This window comes from Trichechus manatus, unplaced genomic scaffold, assembly GCF_000243295.1.
Source record: "Trichechus manatus latirostris isolate Lorelei unplaced genomic scaffold, TriManLat1.0 scaffold00110, whole genome shotgun sequence".
Classification (NCBI taxonomy): domain Eukaryota; kingdom Metazoa; phylum Chordata; class Mammalia; order Sirenia; family Trichechidae; genus Trichechus; species Trichechus manatus.
Genome location: NW_004444046.1, coordinates 7,262,281 through 7,286,325, shown reverse-complemented (window position 1 = coordinate 7,286,325; position 24,045 = coordinate 7,262,281). Strand labels below are relative to the sequence as shown.

At 40.6% G+C, this 24,045-nt stretch overlaps 1 protein-coding gene across 14 annotated transcripts in view; it reads right to left on the bottom strand.

The window, feature by feature from the left end:
- The window catches only part of FNDC3B (fibronectin type III domain containing 3B), a 401,489-nt gene that overhangs the window by 65,982 nt on the left and 311,462 nt on the right, over window positions 1-24,045 (bottom strand). For 13 of the 14 annotated variants that reach the window (XM_023737942.1, XM_023737932.1, XM_004383475.2 and 10 more), the window contains 6 exons: window positions 14,825-14,949; window positions 12,405-12,579; window positions 10,511-10,597; window positions 7,346-7,484; window positions 5,251-5,322; window positions 2,671-2,789 (listed from right to left, as the gene is read on the bottom strand). In XM_023737942.1, the coding sequence (XP_023593710.1) occupies window positions 2,671-2,789; window positions 5,251-5,322; window positions 7,346-7,484; window positions 10,511-10,597; window positions 12,405-12,579; window positions 14,825-14,949 (717 nt within the window). The remainder of the gene's footprint in view (window positions 1-2,670; window positions 2,790-5,250; window positions 5,323-7,345; window positions 7,485-10,510; window positions 10,598-12,404; window positions 12,580-14,824; window positions 14,950-24,045) is intronic. The other variant, XM_023737934.1, reaches the window with a different exon arrangement.

The following is a 24,045-nucleotide window of genomic DNA, read 5'->3' as shown; positions in this document are numbered from 1 at the left end:
AAAATAAAATAGTGTCATAAATGGCCAACCATCCACATATAGAGCAGAAAAGCAAATAAAGTCAGTATTAATCAACTGCGTCTAACATTACCCAGCAAGTTCTATTAATGCTAAAATAACGAGGCCTTCACTTTTGTAGGATCTGGCTGTATATAAGGTTGGTAGTGTTGAAGTTGACCCTGATTTTGAGAAAGGGAAAAAAGGTAGACCTATGCAACTCAAACTAAAGGAGGAGAAACGGTTCCGAAGAGATGCACGTTTTACAAATGCAAGCAGCACAACCTCTGTACCACCTCGCACGGCACCACACACATAGTTGGTACCCAACAGTACTCTGTAGCTTTGATATGGGGATGCTCCACCCTGGGAGGCATTCCAGAGAGCTCTGGCACTGCTTAAGAATGGTCTAACTGGACGTTCTTCTCAAAGGATTCTGTCTGTGTGGGCAATCTAGGCATCAGAGTGCCACCATCCTTGGGAAGAAAGAAAATAAACTCAGGCAGGCACTGCAGGTGCAGTGGCTGGCTAACAAAACAAAAATCGGGTACCCCAATGGCAGGGACCTCCTGAAAAGTCAAACCAGCTTGAGATGACAAGCCACCTTTTCTCTCACTCTCTAAATATTAACCGTTTCAAGCCATAACGTTAAATATCTCTACAATGAAAATGTTCTTTTACTCTCTCGCCTCTCACCCAGTTTTCTGAATGTAAGTTAGAGCCATTCAGACAACAATGGCCTCATTTCTAGAGTGCTTCATGTGTACTTACTAGTTAGCTATTTTGAACCTGTGAGAACACAGTGTGGTTGAAACTGAGGCTCCAAATGTGTTAACTGAAGTTACACAAATAGCAGACATCAAGAGTAGGGCTGCTGCCTGTAGATGTACAAGCTGAGTACTGCACACCTGCAGGAGGCGCCATTCAGCTCAGTTACCATAGATCTAGATGGTTTTTACAACTTTTCAGCAGATGGCAGTAAAGTATCTTGAAGAAGGTGCGCCTCAAATTCTCACAGAATTGCAAGATGTGGTACCAGCAGAGCTGTGCAGGAGGTCCTATCTCTTTGACTCTGAAGTCTGTAATTTCCCCTCATTGCAATAACTCAACAAGGCCTCTTATTTAGCTAATGTAAATTTCGGACCACCCTCAATTTCAACTGTCATGCCAAAGTCTTCTGAGAAATAACTAAGTGACCAATGTAACTAAAAGTACCACAATTCAGTGGAGAATCAATTGGGCCCATCTTTTATGTCCTTGATAGAACAACTGTAAAAACAACAATTTTTCATTTCCCACTGTGAAATAATGGCACGTTTCATTTTCAAGATGCATTTCTAAATCACAGTTTTGTTGTTGTTCTTTTTTTTTTAATCTTCACAAAAACTCTGATAGTTTTATTTACAATGTTACTTCTAGCATACAAATTAGCATACAATTTGATGAATACTGAAGTGTTAAAGGGTCCTGAGAATCGACTGATTAACTGGGAATCGAGAAGGTGAAGGACAGCATCATAAAGAATTAACGTTTGGGTAAGTCTACTGTGCTGTTCGATGTGGTAGCCACAGTGTTGGTTCACTTTTCCATTCCCATGCGGGAGGTCTGGGTTCAATTCCCAGCCAACATACCTTAAGTGCCGCCACCACTTCTCTTGTCAGTGGAGGCTTGCATATTGCTATGGTGCTGAACAGGTTTCAGCAGAGCTTCCAGACTAAGACAGACTAGGAAGAAAGGCCTGGCGATCTACTTCTAAAAATCAGCCAATGAAAACTCTACAGATCACAACAATCTGATCCCGTTGTGCATGGTGTCCCCGTGAGCTGTGGCAGCTAACAACAGCCATATGTGACTAATTAAAATGAAATAACATTAAAAATTCAGTTCCTCAGTTACACTATCCACATTTCAAGTGCTCAGTAGCTACATGCTGCTGGGTTTTTTTTTTACCCCCACGAGTATCATTTTATGTCTTACAGTCTAGTCTAATCTTTGTCTGAAGAGTTGGCTTTGAGAATGACTTTAGCTCTGGGCTAACAGAGAGTTCGGGGGCCATGTCTTCCAGGGTCCCTCCAGGCTCAGTCAGACCATTAAATCTGGTCTTCTTACTAGAATTTGAATTCTGTACTCTAGTTTTCTCCTCCTCTGTCAGGGACACTCTGTTGTATTGCCTGTCAGTACAGTCATCGGTGGTAGCTGGGCAACATCTAGTTCTTCTGGTCTCAGGCTGATGGAGTCTCTGGTTTATGTGGCCCTTTCTGTTTCTCAGGCTAATATTTCCCTTGTCTTTGGCATTCTTCATTCTCCTTTGCTCCAGGTAGGCTGGGACCAACTGATGCATCTTAGATGGTCGCTCACTAGCTTTTAGGACCTGAGACGCCACTCACCAAAGTGGGATGCAGAACATTTTCTTAGTAAACTTTGTTATGCCAATCGACCTATATGTCCCCTGAAATCGTGGTCCCCAGACCCCCGCCCTGCTACTCTGTCCCTCAAAGCATTTAGTTGTATTCAGGAAACTTCTTAGCTTCTCGTTTAGTCCAGTTGTGCTGACCTCCCTTGTACTGTGTGTGGTCCTTTTCTTCACCTAAGGTACAGTTTTGTTCTGATGTTATAAATAAGCTGTCCAAAGTTGACCAAAGCTGTTTATTTCACACTGAAAACAAAACCAACCTGACTGTGTCCACCAGTACTGATGCAGCATGCTCGGAGTTTGTACAAAGTGCCTGGTTTCAAGTGGGTGAAAGTGTATTCTGTAGCCGATCCACTGTACGCCACTTCCCACTGATTTGCTGTAAAACAAGGCTCACGTGTGAGTGCGTGCCTTTTGTAAAAATGTAACAGTATCAAACATTACTGGTAAGAAAAAACTCCAAGCAGTTTTCCACGAAAACCAATATCCCTAATTTTTTTTTTTTAAATAGCCATAAGGCTCTTTCCCATTTCCGTTACAAAGTTAAATACTAAAATAACATGGAGTCATTTTTAGCACTTAGTACTACTGGCTAGACCACTTAATACCACCATTATCACATTTGCTGACTATGAGGTTTGGATGCTGGAAACCATATGAAATTTGTGTTTATGGCACTGAGGTTGAGTGGTAAAAGGAGATGAAGGACGGTGTCGAGCAAGCTATGACATGCTTATGGTGCGAAACAGCTAAGCACGTTGATGCCTGCTCAGCCACAAGCCCCCTGGCAGGTCTGGGACACTGTCGGAGAGTTTCTCCCTGCTCTTATCCACCTGAAGGTCCAGTGAGTGAAATCCTCCCATTATAGCTTGAATCCTTGGGTATAGGCCTGCAATCTTCATGGAGCCCCACTTAAAGACAAAAATGCCAGGGAGGGTGACAAATGAAAGATGAAACATTTGGCATGTTTATCGGACCACTTCTCAGGGTGACAGAAAGAAAGCAGGATGGCTGGAGGGGTCTGGGTGCCCAAGGAGGCTGGCACTGCTGGGGGGAAAAAGCAGCCTGGGTTGCTTCAACCGGCCCCACTGCCTACACCCCACAATCTGAGCTGCTGGGATGTTTTTCCACCTCTGTTTGGCTTCCACTAATGCAGTGTTTCTAAGGTTATTTTACAAAAGCCTTTCACTGCATGGAGTTGTTTTAAGGTAAATACTTTTACTCTATTCCATGATATTCTACTAGAGTAACTTCCACAAATTCCCTCACTGCTTATTAGGTTATATTTACAATTAAGTCACATGCACTAAGATCATATGAGAAAGAATATTAAAGACTATTATCCTTGGAGTCCCTGGGTGGCACAAACAGTTAAGGGCTTGACTACTAGCCAGAAGGCTGGCGGTTTGAACATGCTCAGAGGCGCTTTGGAAGACAAGCTTCCAAAAGGTCACAGCCTTAAAAACCCCATGGAGCAGTTCTACTCTGCACAAATAGGGTCTCCAGAAGTCGACAGCAACGAACAACAACAACATCCTGACATGAGTGATCCAAAAACCTATACTGAAAAGATGGCTGGAAGCAGGGATGAGTGAAAAGATTTCAATTCAATTAATCACCCACTCGTGCACTGGCAAAGCTGCTAGCTTCAAGTACAGAGTGGTACTTAGTTTTGATTTGCCATCAGTGTCCAAGACAGCCATGCAAACGCAAACATAATTAGATCGTCATGAACTTCTGGCATACACCTGACTTCTCTTCTAGGTAAGTTCTCTAATGTGAAAAAACAAAATCAGATTTTTAGCACAGAATATGACTTGTGTTAAGGATGGCTGTACCAATTTCAAAGAATTCTGAAGTTTTCAGCTTAAAATAGGGCCCAATAAGACAGACAAAAGAAAAAAATTAGAGTGATGTAATTTGCTACTAAGATTCAGTATCATTTGGTCCAAAACATGCCATGGTTCAGAACTTGAGTTAAACAGGGCCAATTCTCCAATCCGATACTCAGCCACCACTCTGCATGAACACAACTCAGATGGCTGTCTCACAGGATAAAAGGCACGCCACATGTCAGCACTGCTTCTTTGTAAAAGGTACCATCAACCGTTTCACTTTTATTTTTGCTATATGTACGTATTACTTTTTAAAAATTTAATGATAAAAGGGATTATTAGAATAGTGGAATTATATGTCATTTTTAAAGTTTAGACAACTATACTTTTTTCTATCAAGGGCTAGAAGAATTTTTTAGAAAGAATATAATTAAAAAACAAAAAAAGTACTATCTAAGGACTCTGATCTCAACAGTGTCCCATTTAATCCACATAGTGCAACCAGAAGTGAATAATCTATCACAGGCATCACAATGAAGAAGGAAAGACATTTTCCAAACTCGTTACAAAAGTTATCACAACACCGCCAAGATACTGTGTTTTGTTTATCATTATAGATTTTTGTGGACTACTGAACACCCTTGCTGTCTCCAACTGATCCTCCCTGCAGACTGTTTCTAGCACTTTCTCTGCTTAAAAGAATTTCCAGAAAAAAGTAGGCAAGATAAGGGATGAAAAACTTAATTTTATTCTATTAATTATCAATTCTGGTTTAAAAAAATAATGCAGAAAATAGAAAAAAAATGTATGTTTCTTTCAAGACAAGTCTGGGGCTGATGCTGTGTGTGAAAGAGAATAAACTGTCAATATGTGATTAAGATTTGTTTACTGTAATAGCTCTGTCATTAGAATTAACGACTGCCAGCTATTAGTATAAATATGTTTACGTATTGGAAAATAGAGCTTGCTACAGGATGTGAATGAAACAATTTACAAAAACTTTACCTTCAGAATTTCCATCGGTAATCTCCAGCAAATACTTGAGGATTTCTGAACCACCATTGTCCTTTGGAGGATCTGGAAAGTAAGCAAATGTCTTCTTAGTTACAAAAGAATATTGATTTTTTTTTATTGGTTAAAAATAACTAAAATACCTAAAGTAGTATTACATCATAATGTCTTAACTCTGGGAATGACCAAAAGGTACAATAATTAATTTATTATTTCGCCCAACTCCTTTCTTGAAAAACAAACAACAACAAAAAAAAAAAACCTTGAATAGTATCAGAGTAAACACAGTTCTCAGAGTTAGAAATGTCAGAGTTGGCATTAACAAAATTCAAATATAAACAGATTTTTCTAACAACTATCTGAATGAATTATTAACTGAGAATTCTGAAGACTGTACTTTAATATTTGGTGATTTTATAAAGATGAAATATTCATAGATTTCTTTTTCTTCTCATTTTATTTTTTTAATTTCACTTAGTTTATCAAAAAGCTGACCAGATTCTTTTGAGAGATGGTGAGGGAAAGAAAGAGAAAGGTAAAATCTATTGACAAAATAAAGAAAACATTAGAATGGAATAAACGTGTTCCACCATAGTTTTCAATGAAGCAAACTTTATATCCCAAGTGAACTTGATATAAAACCAGAAACGTGGATCAATAAGAAGATGTGCACCAAGAAGACAATCTGAGGTAGAAGGTTCTGGCTTATCACGAGACTAATGGCACCTTGGATATTTAGTCTACTGCTAACCCTTGTGCCTGTGGGAGTTTTATGTTCTGAGAAGAAAAACATCTTGCAGTATAATTCCGCAACTCTAGTGGCACAATGGTTAAAATGCTAGACTGTTAACCAAAAGGTTGGTGGTTCAAATCCACCAGCAGCTCTGTGGGAGACAATACCTGGCGATCTGCTCCCACAAAGATTACAGCCTAGGCAGTTCTACTCTGTCATATAGGCTTGCTATGAGTCAGAATCAACTTGATGGCATAAAACAGTATCAGTCAGCCACCTATATATTCCTAGAAGTAAAAGGAGATTTTTCTGGAGATAGCCTCAGTTTACTCATATAGATTTAGGAACTTTACTTCCCCCTCCTTTCATCTAGTATTTCCAATAATGTACATACTTACTTCAGTAATGATATTTACAATGACCATTATAAAGTTAAATATTACAGCATATGGATAATGAAAGTAATATTCAGTGTTGACAGCACTTTCCAGGATTTTCTGAGAATAAAGCCCTACAAGTCCAGGTGCAAAAAGCACACCAAGATTTTTACAGTTTCTTTTAATCATATCTGTCTTTCCAGGTAAACAGATATTCCAACAATGCTGTCTTAACACTCTTAGGTGATTTCAAATAGTGGTTGGCGTTCGGTAATGATTTAATAATGCTTTAAATTCCCCTTACATTACTTGGCTGCCAGGTAAAAATTCTCTTTTGGAATTCTAGATTTTTTTTGCACATTAGATAGTTAATATTATATGGCATTTGTGATCATTATACACATCAGAACAGCCTGACATACAATTACAAATGTCTCTCAACATTCAAATTGCATTCATTTCATTGAAATAATCCCTGAAGTAGACATCATGTGATAAACTTAAATATGAAAAATTATTCAAGCCTTCTGGTTCCGTACAAACAACAACAATGAAAACAAAAATGTTCCCAATTCATTGCACCTTAAATATTCTTTGCATCAAAAGTTACTTAAGCTGACATACCTCAATTTTGAAATTTACTTTCAATATTAGCTTTATAAATCAATTTTTCTATTAAACACTGCTATATTTTTTAGGGCCAGCTACTGAAGAACAACATATATATTCAGAGATTACTACGTTAAAATCAATAAGTAAGAACACAGGAGGATAAGCGTGAAATACAGGAAAGTCAGAAAATAAACAATATGTCCATTTCATCAATTTGTGGAATTCTCAGGATGGTTCTCATACTTGTAATCCAAATGTAGTAAACGTCCATAAACAACATTGTCCTCCCCCCATCCACCATACATCACTATTGAAATTAGTCAGTTTTTAAAAAAGCTGCAGCAGCAGCAGTAACTGTGACACATACCCCATTTGACACTGAAGCCATGAGATGTCACTGGTCCTTTAATCAGGGGTCTTGTAGGAGGTCCAGGCCTGTCTGGACTTGTCGTACAAACCAAAACTTCACTTGGACAGCTTTTCCCTTCCATATTAGAAGCAGTCAGCTATAACACAATCAAGAAAATATTAACATATACAACCATAAAGAACAATGATGAGTCCATGAAACATAACATGGATGGACCTGGAGGGCATAATGCTAAGTGAGGTAAGTTAAGCATACAAGGACAAATATTGTGTGATCTCTCTTTTCTAAGACAATAGACATATAGAGAGAGACTAATGTGTCACTGGTGGTTACGGGGGGGTGGGGGTGGTGGTTATACTTCAGATTGTAGAGACTGGGTATTTTGGTAACGGGAAAAGTGGCACCAAATGTGGATGTAGTGAGCAAAAGCACAATCAAAGTTAAAAAAAGTGTCTGAGCACATTTGGGTGGGTAAAGGCATATTGGTATACATATAGGTATAGGTGTGTACATAGATGGGAACAGATAGAAGTATCTATGGGTATGTGTATACAAATATGTAGGTACAGGCACATATATTCATTGAAGACACAAATACGGATACTCCTCAGACATAAGAAAACACCTTCCAAGATTGGTTTCTGGGTTTGAAAGCTTAGGACAATAGTCACATGGGACAACTCAGTCAATTGGCATAACATAGGTCACAAAAATCATGATCTGCATCCTAGTGAAGTGAGAAGCACTGGAGGTCTTAAAAGCTTTCGAGTGGCCATTGAAGACATAACTACTAGTCTCTACTCCTCAGGAGCAAAACAGTAAGAAGGTAAACAAAAGCTCAGAGAACAAACAAGTCTATAAGAGCCACGACATCATCTACCCTGAGACCAGAAGAACTAGATGGTGCCCGGCTACCACCACTGACTGTTCTGACTGGGGTCACAATAGATGGTTCCAAATAGAATGGGAGAAAAATGGGGAACAGAACTCAAACTCTTAAAAAAGCCAGACAAACTGGAACAACAGGGAACAGAGGACTCCCCGAGACAATCACCCTGAGACATTCTTTAAACCTAGAACTGAGCCTATCCCCTGCGATCACCTTTTAGTGAAATATCAGAGTGGCTAACAAAATAAAGGATATTACCCATAAGATCCGTGCTCTACTTAAAAATCATCTGTATGAGACCAAAATGTCAACAATTACTCAAAAGCAAAGATGAGAAGAGTGTAGGGAACCTAGAGTACTAGAAATGGAACAAAGAGAACACAATTAAAAGAATGTTGACACATTGTGATAAATGTAACTACAATTTATACAGAAATTGTCAAATGGAAACCTAACTTGCTGTGTAAACTTTCACAAAAAATTCAATAAAATATTACTTAAAAAAAGAAAACATTAACATGCTTTAGATATCAGGGATTGAATCATCGATGACTTTTTAACATGGCAAAATCAAGACATTCATAAACACACATGTACACACATTTCCTCTCTCAAATTCAAATACTGACTGTTAGTATTTCATGGAGTACTTACTTTCTGTATAGTTGGCTGTTAACAATTAAAAATAAAACCATAAGGTGGGTTGTAGCTAAAGACATTTTCAAAAAGACATAAAACCAGCATGTTTGTATTGCTTTATGAGAAGAAAATATGGGGGAGGGGGGAGCAGATAAAAATAACCTCACTTTTTTAAGAGCACAGCATTGCCATCTTGTGGAGAAATGCTAGCAGTATGGCTATGTGCTCATAGCCAGCAACTTAGATGTTTTTGAAGATATTTACCAACTCAGTATGGTGCTGTGGTTAACAGCTCGGCTGCTAACCAAAAGGCTGACAGTCTGAATCCACCAGCTGCTCCCTGGTAACCCTACAGGGAGCAGTTCAACTCTGTCCCATAGGGTTGCTATGAGTTGGAACTGACTCAATGGCAACGGGGTTTATACCAAATATTGAGTAACAAGGTTTTTTCACAATAGCAAAAACTGTCATTTTCCCCAAATAGTCACATATTCCATTTGATAAACTGACAGCTATTTATTAAAACCCACTGCCGTTGAGTCGATTCCTACTCATAGTGACCCTTCTGGGACACAGTAGAATGGCCCCACAGGGTTTCCAAGGCTGTAAATCTTTACAGAAACAGACTGCCACATCATTCTCCCTTGGAGTGGCTGGTGGGTTCAAACCACCAACTTATCAGTTAGCAGTAGAGTGCTTAACTGCTGCACCACCAGGGCTCCTCAGTTATTTATTACTTGATTACCATGTACCACACAACATAACCTGACCCCCAATTTTCAGCAGAACCGCCAGTTGTCAGAAGACAACCCTCTCTCCCAACTGCACACTGTCGTATGAGAAAATCCATGGCCGCGGGCAGGGTCGATAAACACTGCTGCAGCACACAAGGCAGCATACTGCTTCTCTCTCAGTGACTACAAAGTGGTATGCTTTTCTTTTGCTTTTAAGATATGTTCTCTTTGCTTTGAAATCTGAGGCTTTAAAACAGAGGACCTCTAGTGACATTATTGGTGGTTGTGTAACAGGTAATACCCTCAGCTGTTACAGAAAGGTTGGAGGTTCGAGTTCACTTACAGGTACCTCAAAAGAAAAACCTGGAGGGCTACTTTTGAAAATCAGTCATTGAAAACCCTATGGAAAACAGTTCTACCCTGACGCACATGGGGTCACCACGAGTCAGAATCCATTCCACGGCAACTGGTTTTTAACGACCAAGGCACAGTCTATGGGGGACAGAAGTCATGGAAGAGAAAAATAAAAAGGGGAGAGGAAATGGGCAGAAGAGCAAAGGAGAATGGAGAGTAAAAGAGAAGCTTCATTCAGAGGAGAAGCACTAAGAGAAAGGTATGAAGTGCAGGTGAGAGACAGGTGCACTCACCCCTTGGTTTGGTATTCCCGAGCTAGGACACCTGGCTGTGCTGTAATGCAATTTATTACAGTACAACAGTTTTCTCTCTTGTACAAATATTTTAAAATTAAAGTATGATGTGTGTTTTGTAAACATTGTTTTAAAAATGTAAAGTGCTTTGAATTAAAAGTTTTTAACTTATATAACCATTTGAAATGGTAAATGGGTGAAACATAAACCAGCTCCATTTTAAGCAGTTCAGGTACCAAAAGGACTGACTCACCCTGAATTTATACTGTGTGCTTCTTTTAAGATTTTTCACAGTACAGGTTAAATCCTCTCCAGTGTATTTTGGGTGGAAAAGGTTATCCTGAAAAGGCAAAGCCAGAGAGAAAAATCAGTATTATCAAATCTGGGCATTAAATACCTCTGTATATAAGATTTTTATATTGCCTCTTCCCACCATCACCAGCGGCCAGAGGTCTGGTAGTTACTGCAAAAGAGTATCAGAAGCCCACTGTGCTGTGGATAGCACTCTATTGCTTCAAATAAAAATTGAACTCTATCATATTGATATTTCTCCTGGGCCTGGTCAACTTTACTGTAAGCTTTGGGTCCCGAGGCTAATACTAATTTACATAAGAATAACACTGTCTTCGTCAGAATGTGGATTTGCTTTGGAATCCATGTCACCATATGCTTTCCTCACAGAGGAAACTTTTCCATGTTACCCAGTCAGCATTTCGAATAAGAACTTAACCACCAAGTAGTACTATGTGACAAAGCAGTTTGTATGGTTTTGTTTTTATTTAAAAATGTTGTCATGGAAAAAACCTCTGTATCAAGGTCTTCCTGGTCAGGCTGCAATGTGCTCTGCAATAAACCGTGGCTGAGGTTTCTGACCACACAGTGTCCTCTTCTGGTCAAGGGAGAAAGGACAGCTTGGGTGAAGAAGGTACAGAATTCAACAGTATTCCCTTAACACGTGTCCATTCATTCACTTATTCACACATCAAAAATATCACCAAGCACCTTCTGTGCACCAGACTCTCTTCCAGGCTCTAGGAGCCCAGCACTGCCCAAGAACAGTCTTGCCCACAAGACGCTTACATGTCAGCTGGAGAAATCAATTTAAAAAAATCTACGTATCTATGTAAACATGTCATGTGATGTTAGGAGCAAGGACGATAAAGAAAGCTGGGTCAGAGAATCGAGTGCTGGGCAAAGTGAGATGCTATTTTCTATGGCTGCAGAGTTAAATATGGAAGCCACAGGTAGTTGTTTCAATTAAATTAAAGTTTCAGTCATATACCACACTAGTCATATATCAAGTGCTAAACAGTCACATGTGGCTAGGAATAGCTCCACCATCGCAGGAAGTTCTACTGGACAGTGTGCTATTCCACAGGGTGGTCAGGGAGGGTCTCTCCAAGGCGGTGACATTTGATAAGAAACCTGAAGGAAATGAGAGAAATAAGCCCGAAGATGTGTGAGAAGAGCATTCTTCACAAAGGGCATAAGAATTGCAAGGGTCCTGAGGCCAGAGCATGCCTGGTGCGTGCAAGGAACAGCCACGAGGCTAATGAGACTGCAGTGGAAGGAACAAGGGCAAATGCACAAGCAGATCATGAAGAACCTTGTAGACTTTGTTAAGAGCTCTGGCTTTTACTCTGGAAGAGATGGGAAGACATGAAGGATTCTCAGTAGAGGAGTGACATGATCTCATCTGTACTTCAACAGGATCACTCAGGCTTGGTGTGGAGAATAGACTGCAGTGTATTAAAAGTGAAGGGGTAATATTTTGGGAACCACTGCTATGACCTAGGGGAGACCATGGTGGCTTATAAAAGGGTGGTAGCTGTGGGGATGGTAAAAATGGTCAGATTTCTGGATCTATTTTGAAAGAAGATTTTAAAAGTTTTGCTGATTGTATATGGGGTCAAGGATGATGCTAAGGGTTTCTGGCTTCCCCAACTTAAAGGATGGAGATGCCATTTACTGAGATGGGGAAGACCATGGAAAGAACAGGTTGCTGCTAGTGGTAGTAGTAGTAATGGCAGGAATTAAGAGTTTGGTTTTGAACTCTCGTAGCCAATCTAATTTCATGATGCCCTGCAGCTACGACAATACTGACTTATGCAGAATACACGCAAGGGGACAAAATCTGTAGAACTTACATTTTCTTCCTCCTGAATTTCCAAGGTGTAGGTAACTACTTCCTCGGGTGAACAGCCTTCTGGTTTATTCCACTGCAACGTGACCCATGTGACTCCAGCTCGGACAAGTTTTGGTGCAGAGGGCATCTGAGGAATGTTTCCTAATGTGTAGCATACTACCTCTTGGCTGTAACCACTGTAGAGAAATAAAGACAGTGAGACAGACATTCAGGAGCACTTGAAGGTATTCCTGAGGGCTGTCTTGGGGTCCTAAAAAGAGAAAGTATAAGCCTACATACTGCTCAACTTGCTGGAGTTGGACAGTCTGGGGCTTGACAGGTGCAGCAAACAAAGGAAGGCATGAATCCTTTGGGTGACATTCTCTACCACAATTTCCAGTGCGCCCTACATCCCTCATACTCTGCTACAAGAAAAGTATACCAAGGTACAGGATAATATATTACAATATAGTCTTAAGAATTTAATTTCCCCTAACAGCATCCAGCAGAAACATGGCATGGTGTAATGTTTGCCAAGCTATGAGCCACAACTACCCAGGAGTCTTCAAATCCATGTGAGTACAAATAACTGTCTGTTGAAGAAATAACCGTTTTACAAATATATACAGTGCTATTTTTTAAAAGTTTGTAGATGTTTCCAATTCCTTTAAAAATTCTTGAACCACAGAACCTTTTTATCATTATGGGTTTATTCAACCAGTGGACTCCAGAATTACAATGATTATCATATGTAGGGGTGGGAGATCTGCAAAAACCTCGTGATGTTGAAAAGAACTTTTTCAAGCTGAAAAAAAGGTTGGGAACCACTGACATGCCCAATCTTTAAGAAAGGTTTTTAACAAGCAGTGATGAAAGAAAACAGTTTTTCCCTTCATCAAGAGTTACCTAGCAGTGGAGAGCTGTGGAGACCATGGTCTCAGGGAACATCTAGCTCAACTGACATAACACAGTTTCTAAAGACAATGTTCTACATTCTACCTTGGTGAGTAGCGTCTGGGGTCTTAAAAGCCTGTGAGCAGTCATCTAAGATACTCCACTGGTCTCATCCCTTCGGGAGCAAGGGAGAATGAAGAGAACAGGATACAAGGAAAAGATTAGTCCAAAGGACTAATGGACCACAGCTACCAAGGCCTCCACCAGACTGAGTCCAGTACAGCTAGATGGTGCCCAGCTACCAGCGCTGACTGCTCTGACCAGGATCACAACAGAGGGCTCTGGACAGAGCTGGAGAAGGATGTAGAACATAATTCTAACTCACAAAAAAAAGACCAGATTTACTGGCCTAAAGAAGACCGGAGAAACCCCGAGAGTATGGCCCCCAGACACCCTTTTAGCTCAGTGGTGAAGTCATTTCCGAGGTTCACCGTTCAGCCAGAGAGTGGACAGCCCCGTAAAACCAAATGGGACTAATGAGGCACAGCAGTCCAGGGACAAGGGCCAGAAGGCAGAAGGGGACAGGAAAGCTGGTGATAGGGAACCCAAGGTTGAGTAAGGATAGTGTTGATGTGTTGTGAGGTTGTTAACCATTGTCATAGGGGAACATGTATACTGTTTAATGAGAAACTATTTTGTTCTGTAAGCCTTCATCTAAAGTGAGAATAGCAGCACAACTGGAAGAGCGTAGTCGATGTCACTGAACTGTGCATGTGGAAATTTTTGAAACGGTGTATCTTTGGCTATGTATATTTTCACCAAAAAAAAAAAAGGGTCAAAAAGGGAGAGGGTTGACATGTTGTGGGGCTGTTAACCAATGTCATAAAACAATGTATGTACTACTGAGAAACTATTTGTTCTGTAAGCCTTCACCTGAAGTACAATTAAAAAAAAAAAAAAAGAGTTACCCAGCAAGCACAACTGGAACACAGCCTTTTCAAAGCATTTTTAACCAACTGACGCTTCGCTGTCCACCCGCTGTTGCCTTCTTCTGCAGCCAGGAGGCACACACGGATATCCTGGATGGTCCAGGTTTTTTCCGATCCTGGGAGTACCTGCCCTGGGCTTGACAACAATGGCTGGCCCACCACCCCTTTTTATATCAGGAAACGCTCACACATAATTGAAAAAGGTGACTTAAGAAAGAGCTTGCTAAAGTGATGAAAGAAGAAAAAGGCATGTTACGAAAAAAGAACGTCCCATGAGGGATTCCTTTCAAAGTCTGTACCATCACCTTCATCTTAGTTTTCTTGGTTCTCAAGGACCCCTAGTGGGGACTTTGCATTACAGCGTGTAAGGCTACAAAGAGGCCACACACTTTTCCCCTCAGAAGGGGTCTTCTGGCCTCTGACTGGGATTCCCTCTTGGAAAATCTCAAGTTGGTTACTGTGGAGGCAGCAGGCTTCCTTAAGCCTTCCAGCAATGTGAGAGAAGGCTCAGAATCACAACACAAATGTTTAACGGCAAGAAGACAAGGAAGCGTCGTACCTGGTGCCAATATCATTCCGAGCAGCCAGTCTGAATGTGTACCCCATGGCCGGACAAAGCTTTGTCAATTTGCAGTGTTTCTGGCTCCCAAAGAAGCACTGTCTGAAACCACTGTTTCTTTTTCCCTAAAAAACAAAGAAACAAAAAAAAAAACACACCAATGCAACAGTGTACATAAATGCTTCTTTACAAATAGCCAAAAGAAATGGAGTGATTTGAATTGTTTAACTTCCTAGTTTAGATGAACAAAACCAAAGGAATGGAAGTTTATAAGAAGTGCTCATGGTACACGTAAAGTGTTTTACAGTGAAATCTCATCCTTAACGTAAAGGCGCTAGAGGAAATTCTCTAACAGATACAGGCAACACACTCTACTTATGGTATTTCTAAAGTGGTTTTTGGTTAGCAAAATAAAAAAGGTCCTTTTAGGCACAGAGCCAAGATCAAGTTAAGGATCACAATTCAAGGCCATCCTCCAGAGACCCACCAACTTTCACTTGTGTTGGTCAAAACTGTCCAATCTGACCAACCAACAGTAAGTCTGCCGTCGCCGAGGGATGACGAGCTCCGACACTGTGCAGCCTTTCCCAGTTACTCCTGAGTGCCTGCAGGGCTGCTCTAGGCAGCTGACCGTGATACACAGAGCTCTCTCCAGACTTACTTCTTTTGTCCCACCACGAAGAGGCCCCCAACTTGCTCACTTGAACTCTTTGTTCACTGATCCCTAAATACTAACTGCAGACCGTTGGATCATCTTGTCCACAGCTGCTTTGGACAATCTGGGAGCTCAATACAGGTGAACTAAACATCTAATAAGTATTTGGAACATAGGTTGAATTCATCTATGCGTATTAAAGCTGCTCTAAGTTTCTTATGAAACCGGAAATGTATTTTTAATGCTTTCCTACGCCTTACATGATGCCTCTAACTCCTTGAAGTAAAAATAAATGCTCCACTGGGTTCTCGTAATAGATCCCAGGGTGAGGAAAAAAACTGATTATCCTACGCCGTGTTTGGAGGCATGGAATACTCACATCAGCAGTTTGCTAGAACAAATACTTCCTACTCATAAGCCACATTATTTTATCTACGTTCTGTGAAAAAGAAAACCACACGCTAATATTCAATGAATCTTAGCATTCTAATCAGACTTTTGGGCCCAGGGCCTTCAGGAATATGTTTGAAGTTCTTGTTTTTTATTTTAAAAGAATGAGCAAGGGCATTTGTTTTCCCTAAGAAAATTTAAGTATTTCCTTCCTTTAAGCAAGCCTCCAAAAGCTTACAACTAAAACACATTCCAGGTGAAGTCTAATTAAAAATAAACTAAACATAAAACTAGCATGAAGTGTCACTAGGGTAAACAGATTAAAAACAACCATGGCACATTTATCCTCAAACTAGCCCCTTACCCACTCCTCTAAGAGCAAGGTGGTGCCCTTTCCAATGGAAGGGAGAGAGGTTCTAATATTCAAAGTTCATTCAGGTGCGACTATGAAACTAAGGCAGTGAAGCATAACATTCTTCGCTGCCATTTGGGAGAAGTCACTGTGTGGCCAGCATACCATGCCCTTACGCTTATTTAACCTTGAGTGCTAAGGTTGATGCGGACGATTTATTCATAGAAAAACCATTTATGCACACATTTGCATAATTACATCCACTGTCTGATTACACTCTATGCTGCTCTGGTATGTTCTGTATCCATTTCAGGCTGCAGCAAGATCTACCTTTCTTCCTCCTCTATTTTTGAATTCAGAGTAAACAGTGCAAGAAAGGCACATCCTGCCCCTGCGGAAGCTCTCATCCCTTCGAAATCCGATGCTGGCTCTCCTTCAATGCCTCATTTTCCCTATTTCTTTGTTTGGTCTCTTTTGCCCATTTCTGGTGCATAGAACTAGAGCCAGTAAATAAAAGTCAGTCTGTTCCTCACTGATGGATTTGCTTTAGTATGGTGAAAGCCAGGCTGTCTGCGGCTTAAACGAGACAGAGTGGGAACTAGACTTTTCTTTTATATCCTTCAAGACATTTTCCTATATTCCTGACTTTAAAAAAAAATTGACTACTTTTCAGTACCAGGACCAATTCCTAAGTAACTCCAATTTGTTTAGGCAAAGCACTCCAAGGTTTCCATCTTGCCACCTTACAAAATGTACCACTATGTACCCGGGCCTCAGGAACACAGAGAAAGATCCAGGGTTGTTGGAATCTTAGAATCAAGTTTTAGAAACAATGTCTGTAGAGTCTGAGGGCGAAGGAGAACAAATATTTCACAGAGTTAAAGAATTAGGGCTCATGGGCAAATTTTTAGAAGTCACTGAGAATAAAGCAAAAACACCTGGGGGGAAATTAAGTTAAACATTTTAGACAATGAGAGAAGCTTTTGAATAAAAGAAAATATTCGCATATGACATGGCATTTAATATAAAAGGGATATTTGAGAAGAAATATAATTAATATTCACAAAGTCACTCTAGTGTAAAAGTGACTTATAGTAGAGAGGTTAGCAAGTTAAAATGGAAAACACCATGGGCTGCAGCGATCTGGACACGCACACACCCTGGTCTTCCACCCACAGACGGGCCAGGCTCTCAGATGGCTCTGAGGCTTAAGCATTAGAATAAGCACATATTCAAAGGTACAGAGTGATTTAGAGAATCTGTTCATAAACAAAGGGGGATTTCAGGTTGTAAACAGCATTTATAAATAAAATATTACTCAGTTCTTCTTGTTGACAAGAATGGATAGGGTAAAAAAAAAAAAAGAAAAGGTAATGCTTTGGAAGATTAAAAGATTCAAATGAACTGACAGGAGTGATAATGTGAATGTTTATCGTAAATTAAAGGACCTAGCCATTAGTATCAGTGAGGTTTTAAAGACGGATAAACCACAACCTTCATATTTTAGAGGCAGCCTGGCTCCAAATGACTTTGAGACATTATAATCTGGGGCAGGTTCCTTCTAACAAAATCTAAGTTAAACTACACAAGATTACTGAGATATACTAACTTTACTTTGAAAGGAAACTTACTTTTTGATAATATAAAGTTAGCCTTGTGCAAAGTTTCCTATCAAAACATGGCCATAATAGAAATAAGTAATCTCCTGTGGGCCCACTGTCATCAATATGGGAACACAGGCAGCAGGAACACCCCTTGCCCAGTCCTCATTCTTGTCAGCTACTGCTGCTAGGCCACCTGTGGAGAGTAAGCTGAGGCTCAGGGAGCCTCAGAGTTGCCTGGTCCACAGAGAAGAGCTGGGGAATGGGTTCCCGGCAGCTCCCTGATCCTCCATACAATGGCAGACTCCATATCCATACAAAGGTGTACAGCACTTGAGCAATCACGACCAGAACCTCTCTAAAATGCCACAGGAGGCTCAAGTCCCTGCTCTCAGTAGGGAAGGAAAACTTCACGCACTACAGAAGGGGAGAGGAGGCTCAAAGCCCACATCCTTGAGCATTCTGGAGCAGACCTAGCCACTGGGCTACTGACCTCATTTGACATGAACCAACATGACCCCCAGCCGTGTTCTGGCTTAACTTCCTACTGCCAGCATTCATGAGCCAAAAAAGGGCAGATTTCCAGGGTTCACTGGCTTGTTTCCATTTAATAATCCTGGGCATGCTCAAATGCTTGTTTCTACAGCACACGGTGAGTTCACTCAAGGACAAAGTTAATCTTTACTAGAATGTGAGGAAATCTTAGAGTACAAACCAACTGTGTGGAGATAAACCTCGAGATATTCAAGTTGGCGTGGGGGGGACACATTATAAACCTGGGTTGTTTCTTTTTCCAACCTGGAACCTCTTCTACACTGGACTGAGTTCACGTTCTTGCTAATCGATTGTCGTTCCACACCCAGACCTAGTCTGAGAGCACCAATTCAGTACGCTGGGCTCTGAGACAAACAGAATTGTTTTCTGACCAAGGCCCAGGGTGCTTGTCCTGCACTTCTGGTAAAAACTGCTCTCTAGGAAAGCACTTGACTTGCCAGCAAGTTGGCTCAAGTTCATGGCATTTATCAGATTAATCCTATCCAGTTCTGAGCTCCCTTGTTTTGCCTCTGTCCCATTTCTTCTCATTGAACAAAAATACGTTGAGTATTATCTACACCCTAGAACTGTGCTTGTTCTTAAAACCTTATACACTTGAGACCCTGCAGGATTGGCTTCTTCTCCGGCCCATCCAGGGACTCTCAGGCAGCCAACTCCCTTTATCTCATCACAGCTCTATTTTACCACAGAGCTTACCTGGCTTAGGTTGGACATTTAGTATTTATCTGATTCTCGGCAACAAAATCTGGAGGTAAATTATAAACTGCCGTTGAATCGATTCCAACTCACAGCAACCCGGTAGGACAGAGAAGAACTGCCCAAAGGAGTTCCAAGGCTGTAAATCTTTACGGAAGCAGACTGCCACATCTTTCCCCCTTGGAGCGACTAGTGGGTTCGAACCACCAAACTTTCGGTTAAAAGCCAAGTGCTTTTAACCACTGCGCCACCAGGGCTCCTTAATTATAAATATAAAAGGTCTTAAATATTTCCAGGAACATATGTTCCATTATTTTCTCATTTTTATCTGCTTTTTACTACCTATTTGGATATTTTCCCACTTCTTTCTAATCTATAGTTTAAAAATAAAAAGAAAATGAGCCATTAAGTAAAGATTATACATATATTAATTATTCCCCTTCCCCTCCAAAAAAGGAAAAAGACGACACTTTAATGAACTCCTGTGAGTCACTCAAAGGAATAGGACACATTATCTTGGCTTCTCAGGTGCAACAACTGAGGCAGTAACACCATTTATCTCATGAGTTTCTTTTTCTTATCACTAATGAAGCAGAAGAGCAATTTCTTCCATATGTTAACTGAGAAGAACTATATTTGAGGGCCAAGGTACTAGGTAAGAAGTCTGAGTCCTGTCCCTATCACTGCATCTCTGGGTACACATTTTTCTTTCTTCTCAGAACACTCAAAAGAGAAACGGGCAGGAAAAAAAGCACTATGGTGTACTATCAAAGTCTATGACCTTAAAATCTAACATCTTAAGGCAACAGCACCTAAAACGTCCCATGTGCTATAAAAATAAAGAAAAAAAGCTTATTTGTTAATGGTTTCCCATGACTAAGATGAGTCAAGAGAGGGCTTATGTCACATGGTAGTGATTTTAAAACAAGTCTGCAAGTTCTTTGACATCCCTCCCATTGAGGAGTCAAATCTACATCCCTTTCCTTTGAGTGTGGGTGGGCTTGTGACTATTTAATAAAATAGAGTGGTAATAAAGCTACGTGACTTCCAAGGTCAGGTCTGAAAAGGGAATGCAGCTTCTGCCTTTTTCCTGGACACTCACTTTTGGCAGTCTGATGTCCCTGAGGCTGCCATGTTGTGAGGGAGCCCAGGCCATGTGAAGAGGCCATGTGTGGACAGCCCCACAAGAGGTCCCACCCAAAGCCAGTGTTAATCACTAGACTTGTGAGTGATGACACTGCCAGAAGATCCCAGCTCACAGAAAGGAGATCTCCCAGCTAAAGCTCCAGACACTGTGGAGCACAGACAGATCATTCCTTTAGCGCCTAGCCCAAATTCCTAACCTAGAGTCCATTAGCATAATAAAGTGGTTGCTTTAAGCTGCTCAATTTTGAGGTAATTTGATACACAACACTACACTCATCTAATGTGATATCCATGTATGTTATGAATTTTCACCCTCTGAATTTCAATAACTTTTAATAAATTCCTCCTATACTATAAATAGCCAGGAGGTAAGGGAGCAGAAGTATTCACAAGAGTTGAATGTATGCCTGAATAAGGGGTTCTATTTTTTACATGCACTTAGTACATGCCTTTTCCTCAAAGCCACCCAACTAATAAGGGCCTCTCTGAATAAATTTAAAAAATTATTTTTGGAGAAGCTAAAAGTATAACCAGAATCCTAGATGATAAAGATCAACCAAAGTGTCAATCAACTGCAATGCAGTTACTTCACATGCATCTTCCAGAGGTAAAATTTTTGACAGAATTAAGGTTTTCAATAATGCTACCGCAAGTTGTTGAAAACCTTGGGGAGATTTTTAAATATAGACATGAAATAGTCTTTTGGGGATGGTTTAGATATGACATAGCCTAAAGCCACAAGAGTGAGAAAATTAATTAACCTTTAAAAGAACCTTCACATGTAACCAAATTTCAACTTCTCTAGGTATCTTCAAAAGTAGGTAACTAAAAGATTAAAAACAACGACAAAAAACTTTTTCAATACAATCTCCCTTCTTTACGTAATTCACGTTTCTTTATAAAGCTGTCCTCAGTACTTGGGAAGATCAATCCTCTAATTGGGCTGGTTTTCCCTTAATGAACTTGACACAGCCACAGCCAATTCTACAGATATAAATCACATTTCCAATGCATTCAGGCTACAGTGTTTTCCTGCCGGCGGTAATTCTGTAGACTGGGGGGGCCGTGCTTGCTCTAGCTAACATTTCTAATTACCCTGGCACTAACAACCCTGGAAGCTGGCACTTCCAACACTACTGGCACCAACAGATGGAGTTGGCTGGTATTTTCAACTGCCTTCAAATTAATAGACTGGACATGATCCTTCCTGTTTCTCTCTTTAAAAGAGCTACATTCCTGGCACAAGAGGATGAGAATGGCCAACACACAGGTGTTAGAATTTGAGGTGACCTGGCGCCCTCGGGTCACCAGACTTGCACTCTTCCTGATGTTTCTTCATCTGCGGCCTCTCCCGCTGCCCTCCTTCTGTATAGGTTCTTTCACCATCACACCTGTTGCCCTCCCAAGCTGCTCCTACCAGGTTAAATAACTGCCTACTAACTAAGTTACACAAAAGAGGAGGAAACACTGGTTATCAGTTGTCAAGTGTTTGCAGACCATCGCTGCTGGACCCAGACCTGGGCTGAGTGATTCTGGGCTGGGCACTCTCTGTAACGCCATAGTTCAATCTGTCAGAAACATAAGGATAAATCAAATAAAAAATAAAGTTGCACCGGCCAACTGAACCATGGCCAGGCTTGAAGATTTAGTCTGCAAGTGCGTCTATATTTAGAAGTTGTTCCAGCACTGGCCGACCCTAGGCAACATCAAAGATAAATGCTGGCCTGAGAAATAAAAGAGCATGTGTGTGTTCAGCATAACCATATACAAGAAGGGGTTCATACAAGGAGGTGGGGAGGCTCCACGTCTGGGTAGATTCAAAAGTTCCCTCCACCAAACCCTACTCCCCTCGACACAAACCCCAAGATAGCACCTTTCTTTTTATCATGCGCTCTGGCATGAGGAACTTTCAGGGGAGAGAAACAGAATGGGATTGTTTGTGGTTGCATGTTATTAAATCAACACTGCATGCATGTTATCCTCTGGCACACTAGTTTTTTTCCTATTAGTGGGAGAGCCTTAGTTATCTGAAAAAGTCCAGAATGATCACCAGGTTCCCTGATTAAAAACAACAACACAAATCCAAATGTAATCTTCCAATTTGTTACTGTTGTTAAATGCCATCGAGTTGGCCCCTGACTCATGGGGACCTCACGTACAATGGGATCAGACTACCGTGATCCATAGGGTTTTCACTGGCTGATTTTCAGAAGTACATCACCAGGTTTTTTTTCCTAGTCCATCTTAATCTGGAAGCTCTGCTGAAACCTGCTCAGCATCATAACAACACATCAGCCTCCCCTGACAGATGAGTGGTGGCTGCACTTAAGGTGAACTGGCTGGTAATCGAGCCCAGGTCTCCCGCATGAAAGGTGAGAATTAGACTAGTGAATCATCATTGCTCCCAACTTTCCTATATATCTCTCCAAATAGATGTTTTATTTAGGTTAGCAAGATTGCCTTTTGAGGTGTATATAACCAATCAATGCCCATGGAAGCAGCAGTCAAGAAATCAAACGACACATTGCATTGGGCAAATTTGCTGCAGCAGACCTCTTTAAGGTGTTAAAAACAAAGATGTCACTTTGATGACTAAGGTGTGCCTGACCCAAGTCATGGTCTTTTCAATCGCTTCATATGCATACAAAAGCTGGGCAATGAATAAGAAAGACCGACGAACTGATGCCTTTGAATGGTCCTGTTGGCAAAGAATACTGAATATACCAAGGCCTGCCAGAAGAACGAAGAAATCTGTCTTGGAAAAAGTACAGCCAGAATGTTCCTTAGAAGTGAGGATGGTGATGCTCATGGATAGTTAGACTTAACATTGTGAAAATGACAATTCTACCCAAAGTAATTTACAAATATATTGCAATCTTGACACAAATAGCAACAATATTCTTTAAAGAGATGGAAAAACTAATCATTAACTTCATATGGAAAGGGAAGAAGCCTCAGGTAAGTAAAGCACTACTGAAGAAGAAGAAGAAAGCAGGAGGACTCACACTACCTGACCTCAGAACCTACTATACAGCTACGGTAGTCAAAACAGCCTGGTACTGGTACAGTACTGACCAATGGAACAGAATTGAGAACCCAGATGTAAATCCATCCACCTACGGTCACCTGATCTTCGATAAGGGTCCAAAGTACATCAAACGGGGAACAGATAGTCTTTTTAACAAATGGTGATGGCAAAACTGGATGTCCATCTGCAAATAAAATGAAACAGGACCCATACCTCACACCATATACAAAAAACTAATTAAAAATGGATCAAAGACCTAAATATAAAGCCAAAAATTATAAAGTTCATAGAAGAAAAAATAGGATCAATGCTAAAAGCGCTAATACACGGCATTAACAGGATATAAACCATAACCAACAACACACAAACTCCAGAAGAAAAGCTAGATAACTGGGATCTTCTAAAATTAAACACTTATGCTCATCAAAAGACTTTACCAAAAGAGTAAAAAGGCTATTACAAATCAGACAAAGGTCTAATCTCTAAGATCCACAAGAAAATCCAGCACCTCTACAACAAAAAGACAAACAATCCAAATAAAAAATGGGCAAAGGAAATGAACAGACACTTCACCAACGAAAGACATTCAAGCGGCCAACAGACACACGAGGAAATGCTCGCGATCACTAGCCATTACAAAAATGGAAATCAGAACCACAGTGAGATACCATCTCACCCTGGCATTACTGGCACAAATCAAGAGAACAAGAAATAACAAATGTTGGAGAGGCTGTGGGGAGATCAAAACTCTTATGCACTGCTGGTGGGAATGCAAAATGATACAACCATTTTGGAAAA